We start from the raw sequence: 26,941 nt of genomic DNA, 5'->3' as shown, positions 1-26,941 counted from the left end.
ATAACAATGTTCTCAGTCAGTTGGGGGGGATTTAAAGGGGTTTTCCATTTTTATTTAAATATATAGTAATCATTATATGAAGTTCAACACCTACAAAAAAAATAATTAACATTGCATGCAATTTTTTTCTTCCCATAAGCAATAATAGGAATTGCATTAGATTGTGACTCAATCGTTTGGTCTGATCGCGATTTACATTCTGAGATCACATGATCAGGGGCGTCAGATATTTGTAAAGATGGTGTCAGCCATTAGGACGGGCCCTTCCTCCTAATGAGTGGTGGGGGTCCTCCGTTCATGGAACTCCACCAATAACATCTTCTGGCATGTCTCAATGACACATCGGTACATTTTTAAAGTTGTACACACCCTTTACTCAAAACAAAATAAGAACAGACAATATTAGATCACTCATATTTCTGATAAAAATCATATCCTGATGGTTTGGATCTCCTGCTGACATACTGGACCCGGGAGGACGTTCTGATCACCCACGTCTTCAGTTCTGTTTGATGTTGGATACACTTCTATCCGGTGTTTGTCTGTAAGCTTTGTGTTTGCACACGTCAGTAAGTTACACTGTGAGCCTGACGGATGCGGTTTACTTTCCAGAATAACCGTTTAAACCTAGACCTGCCGAGAGCAATTGTTCCGGTGTCATGTCTCTTTAAATGGATCAGGCCCTAGAAATAGATGCAAAAGCTGAACCCAGTGGGGGCAGATTTATTAATATTGTCCTAAAGAATAGACAGGATAAAACCAGACAGGCAGAAACTGCAGCAAATGTATCGCCGTGGAGCACGCTGTATGAGGAATTTGGCGCATCTTGCTGGACATGTTTGACGCTTTCCTCCTCGTTATACCACCTCATGGCTGCCGTCTACAAATCTGGTGCATTTTACCACTTTTAGCTACACTCCTTTTCAAAACGGTCTAAGGATGTGCACAAAATGTCTAAAACACATCATATATTTGGCGCAGGGCACGGACGCTACTTTTTTTTTTGCACTTTGTGGCAGAATTCTGACAGATTTTGCTTAGTAAATCCCCACAGTTTGCAAAATCAAATATTTAAGTTATGGAATTTGTGAAATATCACATCTAAGTATTTCATTATAAGGACCTCCCTGAGTGTTATGGCAGATGTCCAGTTGTGGGGTCACCGGTTTTATTAGAGCACAGCTATGATCAGTGACTCCAGCTCAGCTGCATTCTCTATTGTAGTCTGACGTCATCTGAAATCCACCTCCTGTGTCATTAGAGGCTCAAGTTACCATGTTTTACACTGCAGCTCTGCTCCATCAGGGCCTAGTTATGACCAGTGACTCTAGGTTATCTGCATTATCTATTGGAGTATGAGATATTCTCACATCCACCTCCTGCCTCATCAAAGGCTCAGGCTGACACTATGTCCTTTCCTCATGCTTTACACTGCAGCTCAGCTTGCTCACATTGGCTGCTGTATTAAGCAGCCAGAACAGTCAACAGGAAGCAAAAAAATCTAGATTTCCATTACAGAAAGGACAGAAAGGACCCCAATAAGTAACAGTAAGTGGCAGTCCGATAAAACCCCTGCACCAACTCTGGATGACGTCTACGTACCCACTCCCAGACAGACGTGCTGCAGAGCTTGTATTGCAGTCAGTACAACATCCTCCAGGGGAGACCTCAGGAGACGTATGAGATGTCGGGCCCCATCAGCGGACATCACTGCATTCCTCAGGTCATAGGGTCCTCGCACCAAGACCCTCAGTCCTCTGGTTCCAATTAAATTTAGAATGTAAGACGGAGAGGACAGAAATTCGACCAGCAGAGTTACACCTGGAAAACAAGTGAACAGGTTGCAGCGGGTTCTCACCAGAGTACAAATACTCGACAGTATTATAACGCCATTGACTAATATCACTGACGCTCTCCGTGTCTTCCATCCTCCATAGAGGACAATGGATAAATGCGAGAACCTCTACCCTTGCGAGATTTAACACTTGGTGATGAAGAACTTTATGTTTTTGGCAATTATTAGGTTTGAACCTTTGTGTACCCGGCTTTCAATTGGTAGAGATAAAACATCCTGATGGAATTGTAAAAATCACAGCAGCACAGAGGTATTTCAGGAAGTGTGTGTTGATCTGGTGGGGGGGAGTGTCCGCTTATGTGATGATGTAAAGGTGGCACTAGACATTAGGTAAAAATCGGACGAATTTGCAGATTTTGGTGGGACTGGCTGACTAATGTGTATGAGGTTACCCCGACTCCCCCTGGCCCGACAGTAGTTGTCAGGGGAAAGAAGCTGAGGGCATGTTACCCTTCAATGTTACCGATCCTTTGTTGCCATGGGAGATAAGCTGCATCCTTTGTTGCCGCAGGAGATAAGCCGCTGCCAGAGGAGTCTTAAGCACTGTTCACACAGAGTTTTTGCACGCAGATTTTGACCTGCCTGCACTCTCTTCGCAGCGGTTTTCAGTTGCCGCCATTGAGAACCGCGGGCTAAAAACGCCACGAAAACCACTTTTCCTGCGTCCCATTGATGTCAATAGGAGGTTAGAGACGAAAACGCCTAAGGGAACGGCATGCTGCTGCTTTTTCCCGCAGGCATTTTGTTCCGCTCGCGGGGAAAAAAACGCCTCCGTCTCCCATTGAAATCAATGTAAGGAGATTTCAGACGTTTTTCGGTGCGGTTTCCGTGAAAAAAAAACCCTGTGTGAACAGGGCCTTACAGCAGCTTATTCCCCGCTCCCCTTTGTAAACACATGCATGCTCGGCCAGTATGCATGTATATGGGGTTATGGAAATAAGTCTCTATGTTCCTCAAGTAGATTCCAGTGGCGCCTCTAATGTTATATTCTGTGTAATCATCCCCACCGTGTACATAATCCACCATTCATGATGAGGACACGTAACACCCACACGTCCTGGCGCCTTACAATGAGATAAATACAGGTTCCAAAAACAAAATGTCACCCGATACTGACCAATTCTGGCCGCCACCATCCTCTGAGTTTCCGTATCCAGTCCTGACAGGGCCCACAGTGTCTTGGCGATGGCTTCCTGTGTGAACTGGGACTTGCTCTTTCTTAGCAGAAGTACGAGCGGAGAGAAGTTGTAAGACTCAAAGACTTTCTTCTGAGCCGGAGGATTCCCTTCCACAAGTCTAGAAAAGAACCATCAACATGAATCAGTATCAGCAGGACGACTGAATGAAGAAACTATGGAAGGCACGAGGGGCATCTGGTTATATGTAAATCAAACTGAATGTGCAATGAAAAGAGCAACTTTCTAACAGACTTCGTTTCAATTCTTCACCATTTTCAAGATCGTTGTTTGCCGTCAGTGAATGGGAACATTCTGGTTTATATCCATAGGCCAAAAACCCATCCTGACCTAATACTTCTCACAGCTGAGGTGTTGCTCCAATTGCATCCAGTCTAGACAATCCTTTGTGAGTTGAACACATCCGCAGCACAAATCCATCTCTTGTCCTGATAGTTTGTTACAATGTATCAGTGCAGGTAAAATTGATCAGTCTGGTGTTCTGGCTGTAAAGCTCACATCGGATTGTAGGACTGCTAGTGCAGGAATTTGGTTAGATTGAATCTACAGCGCCACTCTTGTGTATGGGTCGAGTGTGGTATTGCAGCTCAGCCCCTTTCAAGTGAATACCAGACAAGAGTGGCGCTGTTTCTGGGGGGAAAAAAGCTGTTTTTTTTCTTTCTAACCTCATATAAACCTTTGAATAAAAGCCTCTTTGCTGACAAGTCACTAACTCTTTGATATATTTCTTTTATATTTTCAAACATACGCACACATCTATATGGACGTGACCTGGAATCAGCCTCTGCTATGGTTCCAGATGAATAGTTATTAATGAAGTTTAAATATCTTCGTAAATACCCCGGGGCTATTTCTGGAGCGAGTCATTCACTGCCGTGTATTCTGCACTTAATATCAATATATCATCATTATGGCGTTACATTTGGACAAGAATCCTGTCAGCTTGAAGATTAACTGTTCTTTGTGGTGATTTTGTATCAGATATTTACAGTCCAAATAAAAGGATTGTCCAGTGTAGAAAACCCATTTCCATCCACCCTATTGAGGAATTCTGAATTAATAGCAGGGGGTCCTCTGTTCAGGATCCTCATCTCCCGGCCAGAGTGGAGAACGGTTACATAGACCATCTCTGGAGGACCTGTCCTGGCCAGTATTACACAGACAACACATTGATAGGAACATGCACTGTGTAATACTTCATTTCTCCTGTGGTGGTGCTGCATGGAAACTGAACGCTTACTGCCAGGTTTCCTCACAGATTACATCTGATCGCGGGGGTTTCAGCACTTTGTGATCATCTGATTGTCAAGCAACCCTTCTAATAAGTAGGGATAGTCCAAAGCGGAGATTTTCTTGTTAAACTGGCCATAGGCTATAGAGAAAGGCTTAATGGGACACAGGTGCACGGTCACACTATATAGACCAGTGATGTTTTTGGCTACCCACCAGCTCATGTTCACTAATCATTATCCACCACCCTATGCCAAATGATGCCCATTTAGAAATTTGAGAAATAGCATCCCAACTTCACAAAGACTACACCTTTTCATGAATAATCGATCATAAATTGGCAAGTCCAAGGACAGCCCACAGTCAGGGAACATCTCAAAGAATCTGTGTTCTATCTATTTTTGACAATTATCTGTCAGATGTCGATATGTGGCGCCATCGTTCAAGTAAAAATTTGACGTGATGGTCGGACAAAACTTAAAAGTGTTGGTTAAGTCAGGCAAATGATCGGGTCGGTTGTGAATAGGAATTTTTTAGCATTGGGAACACTAGCATTGTTTGTATACCTCAACACTAGGAGCTTCCGGTGCGGTTATCACGGACTCTAGTGTGAATTAGGGTCAAGACTATTGTTATGCCCATTTTTCAAATGCTGATTCCGTATTGATATTCTTGTTGAACACTGAGCTATAGGAGCTTCACAATTGAATTAGAACTCAGTGTTTATTATTTAATACGTTTTTATACACACGGTGGGGCTTTTTCACAGTGGTGATTGTACCCCTGTTTTTAGAGAGTTATAAATAAATGTTATATTTTACTCATATATTACACCAGTGAATCCTTTAAGTCAGGCAAATGAACCCACACTGAATGAAAGAACAACCACATACATTTCCGTGTTCGTTTTATTACCTGTAAAGAGTTTTTACCGCAGACATCTGGACGTCTCTATTTTGGGATTTTAACATCTGATGGAGACATGAACCAATGTTCTGACTAAGAAAAATATCCTGGTTGCTTAGGTTTCCTTCAGCAATGCTGCCAATAGCCTCACTCCAAACCGTTAGTAAAGAGTTTTCTTGACAAATTTTAAAGAGATTTATCAGCATGCCAAGAAGACCAACTTCTCTGCCTATAGTGTCTTTACATATGGTTGACCCAGCCGCAAGAAGGTCCAAGACTTTCAAAGTTGACTGCAGAACATCCTCTTGCTCTAAACTAGAAATCATCTTGTTGAGTGCTGGGATGACGGTGGCCGAAAGGTCTTCTGCAAAGTCTTTGTCTGTAGCCATCTCACATATGCAAGCCATAATTACAGGAAGGAGCAGGTTAGAACCATAGAAGATTAATGATACCAGAACCCGAAACCCATCTAGCTCCACCACCTTTCTCTTCACATTCTTATTCCACAAGATACATCTAAAAACATTTAAGGTTCGCATCTTTACATTCTCAGCAAGGTTCTTCTTAAGGACTTCAACCAATTGGGAGACCAGTCCTTCGTCTACAAAATTGTTCAAATGGCAATTTGGCCCTTGATCTTCCGGCTGACTGGTCAACTCTGAGATGATGAAACATGCCCCATAGACATCATCTTCCGAGTCATGGTCTAGAAGAGCAACGAGTCTTTTATATACATTTAAGTTCTTGTTATCAAGTCTTAGAAAGTATTTAATAAGGTCCATATGACCAAAAAGAGCAGAGATTTCTATTACTCCTTGTCTGCAGGTGTTCACGTAGGTGATATCAGCTCCATGATTGACCAATAGATGGACCATTGGTCGATTTCCACGTGCAGCAGCCAAAAGCAAAGGAGTGTTTTGAAGAGTATCGTCAGTCTTCATCTCGAGGTGTTCATATCCTGAAGATTCAATAAGACGTTCCACAAGTGTAAGATGATTTTTGTAGGCGGCATGGTGTATTGGGGACCACCCGTGGCCATTGTTCAAGGCTGCCATTTATCTGTGACAAAGTAGAAGATTACCGAGATATTGTCAGTCTGTAGGTTCTATAAATTCTACCAGAGTCTGAAACATCAGGTAGGTCACCCTGGTTGTGATATTTATATATACTGTATATATTGGTTAGGTTGCTAAAAGTATCTAGAAAGATCCTTGAACTTTAAGAAAACTCAACGCACTAGTAACATTGCAGTAAGACACTTGTATGGCGCACAGAAATGATAAAAGCCTTGACGGGAACAAAGTCGTGCTGCATCTCTGACTCATGGTTTTTTGTGCCATTGCCGTCCTTGCATTCACGTGTTTTGTGTCATTCATGTGCAGAATATTATCAGACTAGAAGTGCTTTCATCCGCTAAGCAGGGAAGGATTCCTTGAACCAGGTTCACAATGAAACACAATATTTCATTTTAGCGGCGCACACACAATTCTCTGCATGAACAAAAGTGGTTTTGAAATTGTCAATTACAGTCAAACAATGAAGAATTGTTACTAGGAGCTTGGAAGAATATTTTCCTATATCAAAAATTCCATAACACAAAAAGTAAAAAGATTTCCTGCCCAAAAATAATAGAAATTTAACACCCAATGTAACGATATACAAGCTAGATCTAGGACTGAAGACTATTAATTAAAGGGCAGTTCCACCTAATCAGCAGAGGCATAGCTATGGGGGTGCAGAGGGTGCTACTGCAACCAGGTCCCTATGCCTGGGGGTCAAAAACTCTTTTTGAGACATATGGAATATGGCTTAGGTTCGCCTACGTTTTATAGTCTGAATAGAGGTCATATAGTATGCTGGCATCAAACACAGGAGCCCAAGAACTTCTGAGATTCACACTGCACCAACAATGGGTTGGTGAACGTTGCCCATTGTGAATGCAGTGTGGGACCCCCAGTGAGAGAGACTGGGGAATACACGGAGGAATATATATATATATATATATGTATATAGAGAGAGAAAGAGAACCCCCCTTGTATCCCTTGCAGTGTACTATAACATTGCATTAGTTGCAGCAGTACAGTATAAAACCTGCTATACACGTGGACAGGTCCCTTACCTGGGTCTGGCTCTTGTATTTGGGATGTATAAGGAGGATGAGGGAGACTCAGTTTAGCTTGTTGAGCCCAGGTTCATCCTGTGCAGGATCTTGAGGGAAGGGACTAGTATGTGAGTCCATGGAGCAGTGAGAGGGAGTGTCGGAGCCTTTACATTGTGTACAGGGCTGAGCCCTCATTAATTACACAGGCTCTTAGCAACTTCACATGTGCAACTCTAAACTCTCTTCTTAAAGGAGTCCTCCAGGATTGGAACCAAGGATCTGTTTTTTATTACTCCAGAAATAGCGCCACACTTGTCCATAGGCAGAGTTTGGTATTGCATTTCATCCTCATGTGAGAGGAGGAATTTAGTTTAATGCAATTTTTTGAAGAAATCCAGAGGTGGAGGCAAAATAGATGAGATGTATCAATCTCTCCTTTCATCAGTTCTTCCTTCTTTTTGGATTCACTCCTAGCTCAAAACACTGCATCAAAAAAATGCATTGAAACGGCATGTGTGAACAAAGAGATATAATCTAACCAAGATATTTCATAACACTTTTATGATGAAAAGAGGTTTTCCAGTCCCATTATTTCTTCTGTGCTCTGGCATAAAGGGAACTGAAGTCCCGCGACTTTCACACTTATTTTGGTCAGTATTTTGCTTTTGTATTTGAAAGACAAAACGAAGAGCGAGTCCAAACCATGAAAGAGGCGCAAATCCTTCCATTATACTTCTTCTCTATGTTCCTGGTTTTGGCTTCCAAATACTGAAGAAACAAACTGACCAAAATCCTGCTGTGTGAAAGTGGCCGTACAGGGATCTGAAGACGTCTTAGGTTAAGTGAAGGCTTTTCTGTACTGGGATTAATCTGTAGCTTTGAAGTTGGATAATCCAGAGTTACACAACCTCCCGGTGAGATCTAGAAGAATATAATGCGGGTAGATCATAAAGGAAAACTGAGTGACTGTAACAATGTAGAACAACAGGGATATTTTTTATTTTCATAGACAAACAATCATTTGGATACATGTCAGTACTTCGCATGCATCCAACTGTCCCATAATGCCCTGTCCCGGCAGAAGCAGTCCCTCACAGATCTCTTTAGCTGGGCCGATTGGCCCAGCAAGAAGAGCTGCAGGAACAGAAGAGCAAGAGGGGGCGCAAGAAAATCCTGTGCTGACTGGGCACTCTGTGGCATAGAGTGGGCATTGCGACTAACAGGGGGCACTGTGGCTAGTTGGGTGCACCATAGCTGGCACTAGGACACTGCGGGATCTTCATTCCCTCTTTGGACAGTATGCATGCCACTTGCAAATTTTTCTAAAGGTCTATTAGAACGTCTATGGTCATATCGCGACTTGTATATATACTCTAAGGCTGGGTTCACACAACCTATTTTCAGACGTAATGGAGGCGTTTTACGCCTCGAATTACGTCTGAATAAACGGCTCCAATACGTCGGCAAACATCTGCCCATTACTTTCAATGGGCTTTACGACGTACTGTGCCGACGACCTGTCATTTTACGCGTCGCTGTCAAAACACGGAGCGTAAAATTACAGCCTCGTGAAAAGAAGTGCAGGACACCTCCTGGGACGTAATTGGATCCGTTTTTCATTGACTCCAATGAAGAAAAGCTCCAAATTATGTCCGTAAAAGACGCCCCGCAAAACGCGAGTACATGCAATTACGTCTGAAATTCAGGAGCTGCTTTCTCCTGAAAACAGCTCCGTAATTTCAGACGTAATTGCAGTTATCGTGTGCACATACCCTAATACTGTCCATACAAGATTCTCCTCCCTCCTGAAATCTAAGGCCGTAATTATTATTTGTATTATATAAATCCTGAGTGCATCAATAAGTCTTCACCAACCGATGAGAGGTGCAGCAGTGCCGACCCTGTTCTATCCTTTAAATTGATTATTGGTACTCTTCGCTGGTAGAGTTATTGAAGAAGGGAATAAACTATAGGCGGTGTGTTTGTAGTTTTTTTTTAGATTGAGCAACAGCAGATGAAAACCGACTCTCAATGGAAAACGTCAATGGTTAAAACCCGCAGGAAAGTGACTTGTCCAGGAGTCCAGGAAATGTTGGCATCTGCTCCAGCTCACAGAATAATCTGAAAATAAAAAGGAAATACATTTATTGGGAAAATCTTTACCAACGTAACCAGATCTAATGTAAAATACAACTGCAGATTCCCTGTATATAATTTATTAAAAGACGTTATACCTTCGTCCTCCACTAGATGGTGAAGTGGCGCTGTTTTGGCAACTTCTTCTGTACAGACCAACATGATATCGCCATTTTATTGGACCTATTGTGGCAGCTTAGAAACTTGCATTCAAGGGACCAGAATGAAAGAATTTCTGGTCCTGGTAAATTACTGGCATAATACGTCCATTTTACTAATTAGAAAAAATTGCCAGGAGTTTTAATTTAAAATCCTGAAATATAGGAAAAAATCATCAGATTATCAGCTTGTCGTCCACAAGAGAAAATAATATATAATAATATATACACTGGATGGACGGCGCTGGCTCCCTACACCTCTATTATATGTGTCACAGCTTAGACTTATCAGATCCTTCACCCGCCTCCTAGTCCTGGCTGATCAGTCCTCCTGGGTCCGGCTATACCGGCAGAGATCATCATTGCACACATCTCGCTATGGATTGTATATATACTGTACACTATGGTATATACTATGCTCAAATCTTTATGGAGATAATTTATATTAGATTCTGTTACTTATATAGCGCCAACAAATTCTGCAGTGCTGTACAGATAGTACGATCTAAATAGCGTATATGGCTTTCTGTAAAACTGGCCAATATGTGTCTGAAATAAGGTATCAGCGCATTTTTGGAGGGTGGGAGGACACCGGAGAACAAGGGGGAAGTCCACACAAACACGGGGAGAACATACAAACCCTATGCAGATGCCGCCATTTATCGGACTTGAGTTCAGGACCTCAGTACTGCAAGGCCACAGTACCGACCCCAAAGCCTCCATGTGTATTTATGGAAACTTTTTTCTATGTGCTGCATTTATCAATCCTAAAACTATTGATGCTTGTACAGACTTAACATTGTTGCATTGTAAGATCATTGTTTCATTGATCATTAAAAAAGCAAAATCACATAAACTGGTGCAGAATCTAGTGTATAACCATCACACACCACCAGATGGCACTAACATCATATCGTCACATCTCCTCTGCTCCAATTTATTTTTCATTGACAAGTAAAATCGACTTGGTGCACGAGGTGCTTTAATTGGAAGCCGAGTCTTCAGTCCTAAGCTGTAGAACATACAAAAATATCCACTCACAGCCGCAGCTATATTTACATCCAATATTCATACAGTAGGGTTCCCCAGTTATCAGAGAATTCCGCTAATTACGTTGTGAGATCAGAGGAGGCGAGACGGTTCATTGTTATAATGACATGATCAGAGAGAACAGCCTGAGTAATGGATGGAAGCCATATTAACCCTGTCACTGACTGCACCATCCTCCTGGAGTGTAGAACGAGGATTATTGGGTCAGTTTATTAATGATTGGCTGAATCTTCATTCATTGGTTTCATACCTTTAGATAAAGGCAGACTGTAACAAATTATGAATAGAAATGCTGCTATACTTTATGATCTCAATGGTGATGGAAACTTTGCTAATGGTTTACGTTTGTCACCGTTGTGAACGGGTTCCGTTGTTTTGCATTGCCGACTGCGCTATTGTTTCTGCCAAAACAACGGAACCCGTTCACAACGGTGACAAACAGAAACCATTAGCAAAGTTTCCATCACCATTGAGATCAATGGTGATGCAAACGGAAGCTAAGGTTTCCGTTTGCCTTTCCGTTGAGGGGTTAACCAGACGCAACTCCTCAACGGAAGGGCCGCGGTGATGTGAACAGGGCCCATGTGTATGTGTGATACTGTTTGTTGGACCCTGTATCTAAGCCTAATGTAGGCTTAGATACAGGGTCCAGCAGACCGTATTCTTATGCAGTATAAGCTGTGGCCCTGTATCTAAGCCTAACACACGGTAGTCTTTAAAGGTTGTCCAGTCCCTAAACATTGATGGCCTATCTTCAGTATAGGCCATCAATAGCTGATGGGTTGGGGTCAGACACCCGGGACCCCCGCCAATCAGCTGTTTTGAAGGGGTTGCAGCCGCTCCTACGAGTGCTGCTTCCCCTTCATTTCCCACACTTGCTCACACTGTGAATCGCTGACACGTCCATGTCGGCGATTCAGTGTGAGAAAGTGACCGGAATGAAGGGGAAGTAGCGCTCGTAGGAGCAGCTGCAACCCCTTCAAAACAGCTGATTGGCGGGGGTACCGGGTGTCTGACCCCAACCCATCAGCAAGACACTAAAATTAAATTGACCTCTTCTTCGGCCGCAGGTCCTCACTCCATCAAGTGTCGGGATGCTGTGCGCTGCGCTGTGACGTCAGAACCTCTGATGCGCTCCAGGAAGAGGAGGGTAAGTACTGTAGTTACTATAGTAACAGGGGCCCGTGTAGTTTATTACATAGGCCCCAGTTACTATAGTAACTTTTCATTGATGTGGTGCGGGGGGCTGCGGGCCCCCCTGGCTTCTGTGTCCGGTCTCAATTGCGCCGCTGTGACCCCTATAGCTACGCCACTGCTCCTCTGTACAACGCCCACTTGGTCTAAAGTAAAAACACGCCCACTTGGGCATTAAGCAACTCATTAGCATAAAGCTAAAAATCGCTCATAAAGTGGTAAAAGTAGATTGTTTTTTTAAATAAAAAGCACTGCTGTCACCTACATTATAGCGCCCATCTCCTTATGTAGGAGACAGGGCACTTATAATGTGGTGACAGAGCCTCTTTAAGGACTAGTTCACACGGCGGATTTTCCGTGGCGGGTCCTCCGGCAAAATCCGCCACTGAACTATTCCTGCAGAAGCCAGGAATATTCCAGTCTCCCATTGACATCAATGAGAAGTTTTGGGCAAATTCGCCAGAAGATCGAGCAAGACACTTATTTTTCCCGCTAGATGAAATAATCAGCCAGAGGGAAAAAGAAGCATCATACTTCAATTGAAATGAATATGAGGCAGAATTTGGCAACCAATTCTGCAGTGAAATTTCTCCGTGTGAACATACCCCTATGGCTAAAGCTGGCCAACGATCTTATATGGATAGTAGCCTGCCAACTGTCCCCACGATTGCGGATGTTAAGGAAACCATGCTCAATACAGAAATTGTACCAGCAGAGGGCAGCAGAGACACGTGAGGTCTTTCAGTCTCTGTCACCACATTATAAGTTCCCTATATTGTACATAATGTGATCGGCGCTGTAATGTAGATTACAGCAGTGTTTTTTATTTAGAAAAACAATCATTTTTGACGGAGTTCTGACCTATATTAGATTTATGCTAATGAGTTTCTCAATGGACAATGGGGCGTGTTTTACTTTTTGACCAAGTGGGCGTTGTACAGGAGTGTATGACGCTGACCAATCAGTGACCAATCAGCATCATACACTTCTCTCCATTCATTTACACTGCAGATAGCGATATAGCTATATCACTATGTGCTGCTTCATACACACACTATAACGCTACTCATGTGTCATGACAATGAATATACATTACCTCCAGCCAAGACGTGATGTGTATTCAGAACCCTGACACTTCTTTGCACTTCTCTGTGATTTACAGCACAGCGAGATCTCGCTGTAAATGACAGTTTACAGCGTAATCTCGCAAGACTACGCCTGCTATGGTATGCTGAGACGTGCAGAGAAGTGGACAGGATTCTGAATACACATCACGTCCTGGCTGGAGGTAATGTATATTCATTATCAGGACACTGCAGTAACGTTATACTGTGTTTATGTGGCTGCACACAGTGATATAGCTATATCGCTATGTGCAGTGTAAATGAATGGAGAGAAGTGTATGACGCTGATTGGTCACTGATTGGTCACTGATTGGTCACTGATTGGTCACTGTCATACACTTCTCTCCACAACGCCCACTTGGTCAAAAAGTAAAACACGCCCAGTTGTCCATTGAGAAACTCATTAGCATAAATCTAATACAGGTCATAACTCCGTCAAAAAAGATAGTTTTTCTAAATAAAAAACACTGCTGTAATCTACATTACAGCGCCGATCACATCATGTACAATATAGGCCACTTATAATGTGGTGACAGAGCCTCTTTAACAGGAAAATATCTGAATTCTGAATGCAGCTCTGGATGTGACTGCAGTATGACAATTAATAGAACTGCTATGCAACTAAAGACAGGCAAAAAAAAATAAAACATTTGCTAAAAACTATATTCATGCTATAAATTACCTTTGAGGCAATTATTTAGAAGGTAGCTGAACCCCAATTCACCCATCCTAAAACTAATCTGTGGAGCTTGCATGATGGGATGTCATAACCATCAGTGAAGCCGTGAAAGAATCCCAGATGAGTCATCCTAATTGTTATGGATATGTCTTTCTGAAGGATTTCTCCAAAGCTTAGACAGGGCAATAATGCAGAATGTCATTAATCTCATACACTCATTGTAATGGCAGGAAGGAGGTGAAGGGAAAGTGAGCCCTAATCTACCCACCGCCCTGTCCCTGCCTACTTGCAACGACCCGCCCTAGGCGACGAGGTACAACTGGGCGGCGGTCCCTACGCTGGCTAAGTGCACAGGAAGACAAACAGGGAACACGCAAGGGAAGGGGCAGTAGCCACGGAACGCCACGAGGAAACGGGGCGGCGAACGAACAGTCAGGACCAGGACGAAGTGAGTACACCCAAGCGGACACGGAGACAGAAGCAAGCCAGGGCAAGCAAAGCAGGTCAAGCAGAACTGCAGCAAGGCAGAAGCACGGCAGAAGCAGGCTGGAGCAAGCAGCAGTGGGGCCAGGAATCCAAAAGAATTACAAGCACTGAGGGAGAGCACAGGGCAGGTAATAAAGGGCAGGGGGCGGAGCTAACTCCGAGTGACCAGGCCGCGATAGACTCTCCCACTCCTGAGCCTGCCACCCTGGTTGGTGGGAGAAGGTGTCAGTCGAACAGGTCTGGCCTCAGGTGTGGATTGATTAATCCCAGGAGTGTAGCTAGATGAAGTACCTGGCAGATCCCTAACAGTACTCCCCCTTTTATGAGGGGCCACCGGACCCTTACTAAGGGGACCCGGTTTAGTGGGGAAGAGGAGGTGGAACCTCCTGATCAATACCCCAGCGTGAACATCACGGGCAGGTACCCAAGTCCTCTCCTCCGGCCCGTATCCTCTCCAATGGACCAGGTACTGGAGGGAGCCCTGGACCATCCTACTGTCCATAATCTTGGCCACCTCGAATTCCACCCCCTCAGGGGTGAGAACGGGAACAGGAGGTATCCTCGAGGGGGACCAGGACGGGGAGCAGCGTTTAAGGAGGGAGGCATGGAAGACGTCATGTATGCGAAAGGATGGGGGGAGCTCCAGACGGAAGGATACAGGGTTGAGGACTTCAATGATCTTATAAGGTCCAATAAATCGGGGAGCAAACTTCCTGGACGGGACCTTAAGGCGCAAGTTCCTGGACGAGAACCAGACCAAATCCCCGACGACAAACCGGGGGTTAGCAGAACGTCTACTATCCGCCTGAATCTTTTGTGCGCTCTGGGACGCCTCTAGGTTCTTCTGAACCTGGGCCCAGACAGTGCACAGTTCCCGATGAACCTCCTCTACCTCAGGATTATTGGAACAACCAGGGGAGACGGAGGAGAACCTAGGGTTAAACCCGAAATTACAGAAAAACGGGGAGACCCCTGACGAGTTACTGACCCGGTTATTCAGGGAAAATTCAGCAAGGGGAAGGAATGAGACCCAATCGAATTGACAGTCAGAGATGAAACACCTTAAATATTGTTCCAGGGATTGGTTGGTCCTTTCCGTTTGGCCATTGGTTTCGGGATGGAAGGCGGAGGAGAAGGACAGATCAATCTCCAACTTTTTACAAAAAGCTCTCCAAAATAAGGAAACAAATTGTACCCCTCTGTCAGAAACGATATTGACTGGGGCCCCATGGAGACGCAGGATGTGTTTCACAAACAAAGAAGCTAACGTCTTGGCGTTAGGTAGCTTCTTAAGGGGCACAAAGTGGCACATCTTGCTGAAGCGGTCGACTACCACCCACACCACCGACTTGCCCTGAGATGGAGGCAAATCGGTGATAAAATCCATGGAGATATGGGTCCAAGGTCTCTGGGGAATGGGCAAGGAACGTAGTAGGCCCGCAGGTCGGGACCTAGGGGTTTTGGACCTAGCGCAAACCTCACAAGCGGCGACGTAAGCCCTAACATCTTTAGGCAACCCAGGCCACCAATAGTTTCTGGTAATGAGGTGTTTGGTGCCCAAGATGCCAGGATGACCGGATAGAGCGGAGTCATGGTTTTCCCTGAGTACCCTCAGCCGGTATTGCAGGGGAACAAACAGTTTGTCCCCAGGGACGTTCCCGGGAGCTGCACCCTGATCAGCCGCGATATCAGAAGCTAAATCAGATTCCGTGGCAGAAACGATTATACCAGGGGGTAAAATACAAGCGGGATCCTTCTCGGAAGGAGGATTGGCCATGAAACTACGTGACAGAGCGTCAGCCTTAATATTCTTGGACCCAGCCCTATAGGTAACCAAGAAATTAAATCTGGTAAAGAATAGTGCCCACCGAGCTTGTCTAGGATTAAGCCTCCGGGCCGATTCTAGGAAAACCAGATTCTTGTGATCCGTAAGGACCGTTACCTGGTGTCTGGCCCCCTCCAGGAAGTGCCGCCACTCCTCAAAAGCCCATTTAATGGCTAGAAGTTCGCGGTTGCCAATATCATAGTTACTCTCCGTGGGCGAAAACTTCCTAGAGAAGTAAGCACAGGGGCGGAGATGGGTGAGGGAGCTGGTACCCTGGGACAGGACGGCCCCCACTCCCACCTCGGAAGCGTCAACCTCCACAATAAATGGCTCCTCTTGGTTGGGCTGAATCAGCACGGGGGCCGAGATAAAGCACTTCTTGAGAGTCTCAAAGGCCTGGACGGCCTCAGGGGGCCAATGGAGGACATCGGCACCCTTGCGGGTAAGGTCCGTAAGAGGCTTAGCGACGACCGAGAAGTTGGCAATAAATCTCCTGTAATAGTTGGCGAACCCTAAAAAACACTGTAACGCCTTAAGGGAGGCAGGTTGGACCCATTCCGCCACAGCTTGAACCTTGGCAGGGTCCATGCGGAATTCATGAGGAGTGAGGATTTGCCCTAAAAATGGTATCTCCTGTACCCCAAAGACACATTTTTCAGTCTTAGCAAACAGATTATTCTCCCGAAGGACCTGGAGCACCTTCCTGACATGCTCCACGTGGGAGGACCAGTCCTTGGAAAACACCAGTATGTCATCAAGGTACACAACAAGAAAATTACCCAGGTACTCTCTCAGGATTTCATTAATAAAATTCTGGAAGACGGCAGGGGCATTACACAACCCAAAGGGCATGACCAGGTATTCGAAATGACCCTCGGGTGTGTTGAACGCAGTTTTCCACTCATCCCCCTCTTTGATGCGGATAAGGTTATATGCCCCCCGTAGATCGAACTTAGAAAACCATTGGGCTCCCTGAACCTGATTAAAAAGATCCGGAATCAAAGGAAGTGGGTACTGGTTCCTTACGGTGACCTTATTCAGGTTACGATAATCAATGCACGGCCTAAGACCACCATCCTTCTTCCCCACGAAGAAGAAGCCAGCACCTACAGGAGAAGTCGAGGGGCGAATGAAACCCTTGGCCAGGCATTCTTGGATATACACCCTCATCGCTTCACGTTCAGGACATGAAAGATTAAATATCCTACCCTTAGGAAGCTTGGCACCAGGCACCAAATCGATAGCGCAATCGTAATCTCTATGGGGGGGCAACACCTCGGAGGCCTCCTTAGAAAACACATCGGCGAAGTCCTGAACAAACTCAGGAAGTGTGTTTACCTCCTCCCGGGGAGAAATAGAGTTAACAGAAAGACATGACATCAGACATTCATTACCCCATTTGGTGAGATCCCCAGTATTCCAATCAAATGTGGGATTATGCAACTGCAACCAGGGAAGGCCTAAAACCAGATCAGACGATAATCCCTGCATCACCAGTACAGAGCACTGCTCCAAATGCATGGAGCCAACCAGGAGTTCAAAAACAGGAGTATGCTGAGTAAAATAACCATTAGCAAGGGGTGTTGAGTCGATTCCTACTACAGGGATAGGATAAGGTAAATCAATACAAGGCATCTTTAGAGACATAGCAAATTCCACAGACATGATATTAGCAGATGAGCCAGAATCCACGAAAGCACTGCCCGTGGCAGACCGGCCAGCAAACGAGACCTGAAAGGGAAGCAAAATTTTATTGCGTTTCACATTAACGGGAAATACCTGTGCGCCCAAGTGACCTCCCCGATGATCACTTAGGCGCGGAAGTTTTCCGGCTTCTTATTCTTGCGCCTGGGACAGGTGTTCAGTAGATGCTTGTCGTCCCCACAGTAGAAGCAGAGACCATTCATTCTGCGAAACTCCCTACGTTGTCGAGGGGACATGGAGGCCCCGAGTTGCATAGGTACCTCCGAGTCCTCCGTGGAGGGGCGAGGAGACGGGACCTCGGGGGGAATCGCAGAAAAGTCAGAGGGGAGCACACTGAAGCGTTCTAGCTGACGTTCCCTGAGACGTCGGTCAAGTCGTACTGCTAGGGCCATAACCTGGTCAAGGGAGTCAGGCGAGGGGTAGCTAACCAGCAGATCCTTCAGGGCGTCAGATAATCCTAACCTAAACTGGCACCTTAGGGCCGGATCGTTCCACTGAGAAGCTACGCACCACTTCCTAAAATCAGAACAGTATTCCTCAACCGGTCTTCTACCCTGACGTAAGGTCACCAGCTGACTCTCGGCTAAAGCAGTCCTGTCAGTCTCGTCGTAAATGAGTCCGAGGGCAGAGAAAAAACGATCAACAGAGGAAAGTTCAGGGGCGTCAGGAGTCAAGGAGAAGGCCCACTCTTGGGGCCCTTCCTGGAGTCGGGATATGATGATACCCACCCGCTGGTTCTCGGAACCTGAGGAGTGGGGCTTTAGGCGGAAATACAGTCTGCAACTCTCCCGGAAGGAGAGAAACGTCTTACGGTCCCCTGAAAACCGGTCAGGTAACTTGAGGTCGGGTTCTAGAGGTGAGGTGAGGGGTACTACTAAAGCAGCGTCACCCTGATTGACCCTTTGGGCCAGGGCCTGGACCTGTAGGGAGAGGCCCTGCATCTGCTGGGTCAGGGTCTCAAGGGGGTCCATGATAGCGTCAGCGTAGGAGAAATGGTAGACTAGGTAAGGGCTTGTAATTATGTAATGGCAGGAAGGAGGTGAAGGGAAAGTGAGCCCTAATCTACCCACCGCCCTGTCCCTGCCTACTTGCAACGACCCGCCCTAGGCGACGAGGTACAACTGGGCGGCGGTCCCTACGCTGGCTAAGTGCACAGGAAGACAAACAGGGAACACGCAAGGGAAGGGGCAGTAGCCACGGAACGCCACGAGGAAACGGGGCGGCGAACGAACAGTCAGGACCAGGACGAAGTGAGTACACCCAAGCGGACACGGAGACAGAAGCAAGCCAGGGCAAGCAAAGCAGGTCAAGCAGAACTGCAGCAAGGCAGAAGCACGGCAGAAGCAGGCTGGAGCAAGCAGCAGTGGGGCCAGGAATCCAAAAGAATTACAAGCACTGAGGGAGAGCACAGGGCAGGTAATAAAGGGCAGGGGGCGGAGCTAACTCCGAGTGACCAGGCCGCGATAGGCTCTCCCACTCCTGAGCCTGCCACCCTGGTTGGTGGGAGAAGGTGTCAGTCGAACAGGTCTGGCCTCAGGTGTGGATTGATTAATCCCAGGAGTGTAGCTAGATGAAGTACCTGGCAGATCCCTAACACTCATCTAATATAATGGAATAAAAATAATGCTGAAGATAAAAGATAAAACGGCAGGTGGGTGACTGGAGAATGTTTTATGCTGGTGTCGAGGTTTCAGTTGCCTACTCTGATGGTAAGAGACAGGCCGGAGAACGTTTGCCTATTTGTTTCTACTCTGCCCTCTGCTCAATGCCAAATCTTCCTTAAACAGACCAGAATAATCTGAGACTGACTGGTTGCTAGCGTCCTGCTCCCTGACAACCCCACTGAGAAGGCTGTGGTTGCTTACAGCAAGTCCCTAGCAACCAGACTGTCAAACAGCACTGAGCCGTTCATTTCCGAGGTGAATGGGCACCCAGCTGACAGAATGGCATAGTAACCTGAAGCAGTCACGCCATGCCAGTCCAGCTCAGCCTGCCGTAATACTCAGATCTGAAAATAATTAGGGAGAAAACTTCTAAGGCTCTGTTCACATTGCGTTGGGGTCCCGTTCTGACGTTCCGTCGGAGCTTTCCGTCAGAACGGGACCCTGAACAGACACAAACTAATACGAACGGAAACCAGAAGTTTCCGTTTCCATCACTACGCTATTGCATCCGGCAAAACAACGGATCCGATGCACAACAGAGACAAACGGAAACCACGGCAACCGGATCCGTCACCCTTGAAATCAATGGTGATTGAAACGGAAACCTCTGGTTTCCGTTCGTGTCTGTTCAGGGTCCCTTTCTGACGGAAAGCTCCGACGGAACGTCAGAACGGGACCCCAACGGAGATGTGAACAGAGCCTGAAATGTACAACTTCCAATGGTCTAAAACGGGAAGAAACTCTACTAAGAAGAGGAATTTGTATGTGCTACTGGATGCATGTAATTTCTAGGTAGTATTATCAGATTACACAGACGTAATGTATTATATAAAGGCGGGATTATTTGTGAATTAATATATATATATATATATATTTTTATTTTTTTTTCTTAACTATATATATTTTAATACTGATGTTTACTGTGTGTAACAATATGGTAACCTCACACTCCACTGTCAGTGTCCAGCAGGATTAAATGAGATTACGTTACCACTAAGTCACAATCTATTAGTAATAATTGTCTGTGCAGACCTCGGGTTACATGAACAATAAACCTAAAACTGTGATGAGGATGATGTCTTATGCGATGATCTGTGCACCCTGACTATCTGTCACTGCCAGCAAACGCATCAATACAACGGCTGTGCTCAACAATGAGGCCCAGATACAGGGTGGAACCAGGCATTTAAATAATACTGCCCCCTATGTACAAGATTATAATTACTATAATACTGCTCCTATGTACAAGAATATAACTACTATAATACTGCCCCCTATATACAAGAATATATCTACTATAATACTGCCCCTATATACAAGACTATATCTACTATAATACTGCTCCTATATACAAGAATATAACTACTATAATACTGCCCCCTATATACAAGAATATAACTACTATAATACTGACCCTATATACAAGAATATAACTACTATAATACTGCCCCCTATATACAAGACTATAACTACTATAATACTGCCCCCTATATACAAGAATATAACTACTATAATACTGCCCCCTATATACAAGAATATAACTACTATAATACTGCCTCCTATATACAAGAATATAACTACTATAATACTGCCCCTATATATAAGAATATAACTACTATAATACTGCTCCTATATACAAGAATATAACTACTATAATACTGCCCCTATATACAAGAATATAACTACTATAATACTGCCCCCTATATACAAGAATATAACTACTATAATACTGCTCCTATATACAAGAATATAACTACTATAATACTGCCCCTATATACAAGACTATATCTACTATAATACTGCTCCTATATACAAGAATATAACTACTACAATACTGCTCCTATATACAAGAATATAACTACTATAATACTGCCCCCTATATACAAGAATATAACTACTATAATACTGCCCCCTATATACAAGACTATAACTACTATAATACTGCCCCCTATATACAAGAATATAACTACTATAATACTGCCCCCTATATACAAGAATATAACTACTATAATACTGCCCCTATATACAAGAATATAACTACTATAATACTGCTCCTATATACAAGAATATAACTACTATAATACTGCTCCTATATACAAGAATATAACTACTATAATACTGCCCCTATATACAAGAATATAACTACTATAATACTGCCCCTATATACAAGAATATAACTACTATAATACTGCCCGCTACGTACAAGAATATAACTACTATAATACTGCCCCTATATACAAGAATATAACTACTATAATACTGCCCCCATATACAAGAATATAACTACTATAATACTGCCCTCCTATATACAAGAATATAACTACTAAAATACTGCTCCTATATACAAGAATATAACTACTATAATACTGTCCCATATATACAAGAATATAACTACTATAATACTGATCCTATATACAAGAATATAGCTACTATAATACTGCCCCCTATATACAAGAATATAACTACTATAATACTGCTCCTATATACAAGAATATAACTACTATAATACTGCCCCTATATACAAGAATATAACTACTATAATACTGCTCTCTATATACAAGAATATAACTACTATAATACTGCTCCTATATACAAGAATATAACTACTATAATACTGCCCCCTATATACAAGAATATAACTACTATAATACTGCCCCCTATATACAAGAATATAACTACTATAATACTGCCCCATATATACAAGAATATAACTACTATAATACTGCCACCTATATACAAGAATATAACTACTATAATACTGCCCCTATATACAAGAATATAACTACTATAATACTGCTCTCTATATACAAGAATATAACTACTATAATACTGCCCCCTATATACAAGAATATAACTACTATAATACTGCCCCTATATACAAGAATATAACTACTATAATACTGCTCCTATATACAAGAATATAACTACTATAATACTGCCTCCTATATACAAGAATATAACTACTATAATACTGCTCCTATATACAAGAATATAACTACTATAATACTGCTCCCTATATACAAGAATATAACTACTATAATACTGCTCCTATATACAAGAATATAACTACTATAATACTGCTCCCTATATACAAGAATATAACTACTATAATACTGCTCCCTATATACAAGAATATAACTACTATAATACTGCCCCCTATATACAAGAATATAACTACTATAATACTGCTCCTATATACAAGAATATAACTACTATAAGGGCGGGTTCACACATAGCGGAATTTCACTTAAATTCCGCTGCGGACACTCCGCAGCGTTAATCCGCAGCGGAGCCGTTTCTCCATTGACTTTCACTTTAATTTAGCAGTGTTCGTTTACACGATGCGTACAATTCCGCTGCGGAGCATAGGCTGCGGAGCGGAATTTGGTGTCCGCAGCATGCTCTGTCTGTTGCGGAGCAGTGGCGGACTGGTTGCGGACTCATGGCGGAATTTCTCCATTGACTTCAATGGAGAGTCAAAATTCCGCAATGAAGTCCGCAGATCTTATGTGTGCTGCGGAGCGTATTGTTTTTACTACCATGACATTTCTTCATTCTGGCTGGACCTATGTATTTCTAGGTCTACAGCCAGACTGAGGAAGTCAATGGGGCTCCCGTAATGACGGGAGCGTTGCTAGGAGACGTCTGTAAATAGTCACTGTCCAGGGTGCTGAAAGAGTTACGCGATCGGCAGTAACTGTTTCTGCACCCGGGACAGTGACTACCGATCTCAATATACATGTATCTGTAAAAAAACATATAAGTTCATACTTACCGAGAACTCCCTGCGTCTGTCTACAGTCCGGCCTCCCAGGATGACGTTTCAGTGTAAGTGACGGCTGCAGCCAATCACAGGCCAAGCACAGGCTGCAGCGGTCACATGGACTGGAGCGTCATCCAGGGAGGTCGGGCCGGATGCCGAAAGAGGGACGCGTCACCAAGACAACGGGCGGTAAGTATGAATTTCTTTGACTTTCACTAGGGAAAGTGCTGTCCCTTCTCTCTATCCTGCACTGAATAGGGAGAAGAGAAGCACTTTTCCTGCAGTCCGCAGCGGCCAGTCCGCATCAATTTTCTGCACATTTTGTGCAGATCCGCTGCAGAATCTGCAACGCAGATTCTGTGCGGCATTGATGCGGACAGTTGCGGAGGAATTCCGCCATGTGTGGTCATGCCCTAATACTGCCCCCTATATACAAGAATATAACTACTATAATACTGCCTCCTATATACAAGAATATAACTACTATAATACTGCCCCTATATATAAGAATATAACTACTATAATACTGCTCCTATATACAAGAATATAACTACTATAATACTGCCCCTATATACAAGAATATAACTACTATAATACTGCCCCCTATATACAAGAATATAACTACTATAATACTGCTCCTATATACAAGAATATAACTACTATAATACTGCCCCTATATACAAGACTATATCTACTATAATACTGCTCCTATATACAAGAATATAACTACTACAATACTGCTCCTATATACAAGACTATAACTACTATAATACTGCCCCCTATATACAAGAATATAACTACTATAATACTGCCCCCTATATACAAGACTATAACTACTATAATACTGCCCCCTATATACAAGAATATAACTACTATAATACTGCCCCCTATATACAAGAATATAACTACTATAATACTGCCCCTATATACAAGAATATAACTACTATAATACTGCTCCTATATACAAGAATATAACTACTATAATACTGCTCCTATATACAAGAATATAACTACTATAATACTGCCCCTATATACAAGAATATAACTACTATAATACTGCCCCTATATACAAGAATATAACTACTATAATACTGCCCGCTACGTACAAGAATATAACTACTATAATACTGCCCCTATATACAAGAATATAACTACTATAATACTGCCCCCATATACAAGAATATAACTACTATAATACTGCCCTCCTATATACAAGAATATAACTACAAAAATACTGCTCCTATATACAAGAATATAACTACTATAATACTGCTCCCTATATACAAGAATATAACTACTATAATACTGCCCCCTATATACAAGAATATAACTACTATAATACTGCTCCTATATACAAGAATATAACTACTATAATACTGCCCCCTATATACAAGAATATAACTACTATAATACTGCCTCCTATATACAAGAATATAACTACTATAATACTGCCCCTATATATAAGAATATAACTACTATAATACTGCTCCTATATACAAGAATATAACTACTATAATACTGCCCCTATATACAAGAATATAACTACTATAATACTGCCCCCTATATACAAGAATATAACTACTATAATACTGCTCCTATATACAAGAATATAACTACTATAATACTGCCCCTATATACAAGACTATATCTACTATAATACTGCTCCTATATACAAGAATATAACTACTACAATACTGCTCCTATATACAAGACTATAACTACTATAATACTGCCCCCTATATACAAGAATATAACTACTATAATACTGCCCCCTATATACAAGACTATAACTACTATAATACTGCCCCCTATATACAAGAATATAACTACTATAATACTGCCCCCTATATACAAGAATATAACTACTATAATACTGCCCCTATATACAAGAATATAACTACTATAATACTGCTCCTATATACAAGAATATAACTACTATAATACTGCTCCTATATACAAGAATATAACTACTATAATACTGCCCCTATATACAAGAATATAACTACTATAATACTGCCCCTATATACAAGAATATAACTACTATAATACTGCCCGCTACGTACAAGAATATAACTACTATAATACTGCCCCTATATACAAGAATATAACTACTATAATACTGCCCCCATATACAAGAATATAACTACTATAATACTGCCCTCCTATATACAAGAATATAACTACAAAAATACTGCTCCTATATACAAGAATATAACTACTATAATACTGTCCCATATATACAAGAATATAACTACTATAATACTGATCCTATATACAAGAATATAGCTACTATAATACTGCCCCCTATATACAAGAATATAACTACTATAATACTGCTCCTATATACAAGAATATAACTACTATAATACTGCCCCCTATATACAAGAATATAACTACTATAATACTGCTTCCTATATACAAGAATATAACTACTATAATACTGCTCCTATATACAAGAATATAACTACTATAATACTGCCCCCTATATACAAGAATATAACTACTATAATACTGCTTCCTATATACAAGAATATAACTACTATAATACTGCCCCTATATACAAGAATATAACTACTATAATACTGCCCGCTACGTACAAGAATATAACTACTATAATACTGCCCCTATATACAAGAATATAACTACTATAATACTGCCCTCCTATATACAAGAATATAACTACTAAAATACTGCTCCTATATACAAGAATATAACTACTATAATACTGTCCCATATATACAAGAATATAACTACTATAATACTGATCCTATATACAAGAATATAGCTACTATAATACTGCCCCCTATATACAAGAATATAACTACTATAATACTGCTCCTATATACAAGAATATAACTACTATAATACTGCCCCTATATACAAGAATATAACTACTATAATACTGCTCTCTATAAACAAGAATATAACTACTATAATACTGCTCCTATATACAAGAATATAACTACTATAATACTGCCCCCTATATACAAGAATATAACTACTATAATACTGCCCCCTATATACAAGAATATAACTACTATAATACTGCCCCATATATACAAGAATATAACTACTATAATACTGCCACCTATATACAAGAATATAACTACTATAATATTGCCACTATATACAAGAATATAACTACTATAATACTGCTCTCTATATACAAGAATATAACTACTATAATACTGCCCCCTATATACAAGAATATAACTACTATAATACTGCCACCTATATACAAGAATATAACTACTATAATACTGCCCCTATATACAAGAATATAACTACTATAATACTGCTCCTATATACAAGAATATAACTACTATAATACTGCCTCCTATATACAAGAATATAACTACTATAATACTGCTCCTATATACAAGAATATAACTACTATAATACTGCTCCTATATACAAGAATATAACTACTATAATACTGCTCCTATATACAAGAATATAACTACTATAATACTGCTCCCTATATACAAAAATATAACTACTATAATACTGCTCCTATATACAAGAATATAACTACTATAATACTGCTCCCTATATACAAGAATATAACTACTATAATACTGCTCCCTATATACAAGAATATAACTACTATAATACTGCCCCCTATATACAAGAATATAACTACTATAATACTGCTCCTATATACAAGAATATAACTACTATAATACTGCCCCCTATATACAAGAATATAACTACTATAATACTGCTCCTATATACAAGAATATAACTACTATAATACTTCCTAATGGACGCTCTACATTCTCGTATATGAAAAGCTTTACATGAATGTATATTATTGTATATAACAACACACAAAAAGCTAAACTAGATGCACTTTTAGCTCCTACAGTA

General features: G+C 42.2%; 1 protein-coding gene across 9 annotated transcripts in view; it reads right to left on the bottom strand.

Annotated features, from left to right (window-relative positions):
* Positions 1 to 26,941, bottom strand: part of LOC142661093 (uncharacterized) — a 201,451-nt gene that overhangs the window by 17,316 nt on the left and 157,194 nt on the right. For all 9 annotated transcript variants that reach the window (XM_075838345.1, XM_075838346.1, XM_075838340.1 and 6 more), the window contains 6 exons: positions 9,523 to 9,737; positions 9,164 to 9,409; positions 7,307 to 7,771; positions 5,197 to 6,246; positions 2,973 to 3,151; positions 1,603 to 1,821 (listed from right to left, as the gene is read on the bottom strand). In XM_075838345.1, coding sequence (XP_075694460.1) covers positions 1,603 to 1,821; positions 2,973 to 3,151; positions 5,197 to 6,242 — 1,444 coding nt within the window. In that variant the 5' untranslated portion in view covers positions 6,243 to 6,246; positions 7,307 to 7,771; positions 9,164 to 9,409; positions 9,523 to 9,737. The remainder of the gene's footprint in view (positions 1 to 1,602; positions 1,822 to 2,972; positions 3,152 to 5,196; positions 6,247 to 7,306; positions 7,772 to 9,163; positions 9,410 to 9,522; positions 9,738 to 26,941) is intronic.

The sequence above is a fragment of the Rhinoderma darwinii genome, chromosome 9 (genome assembly GCF_050947455.1).
Source record: "Rhinoderma darwinii isolate aRhiDar2 chromosome 9, aRhiDar2.hap1, whole genome shotgun sequence".
In the NCBI taxonomy this organism is placed as follows: Eukaryota; Metazoa; Chordata; class Amphibia; order Anura; family Rhinodermatidae; genus Rhinoderma; species Rhinoderma darwinii.
This window is presented reverse-complemented; position numbering and strand designations above follow the sequence as displayed.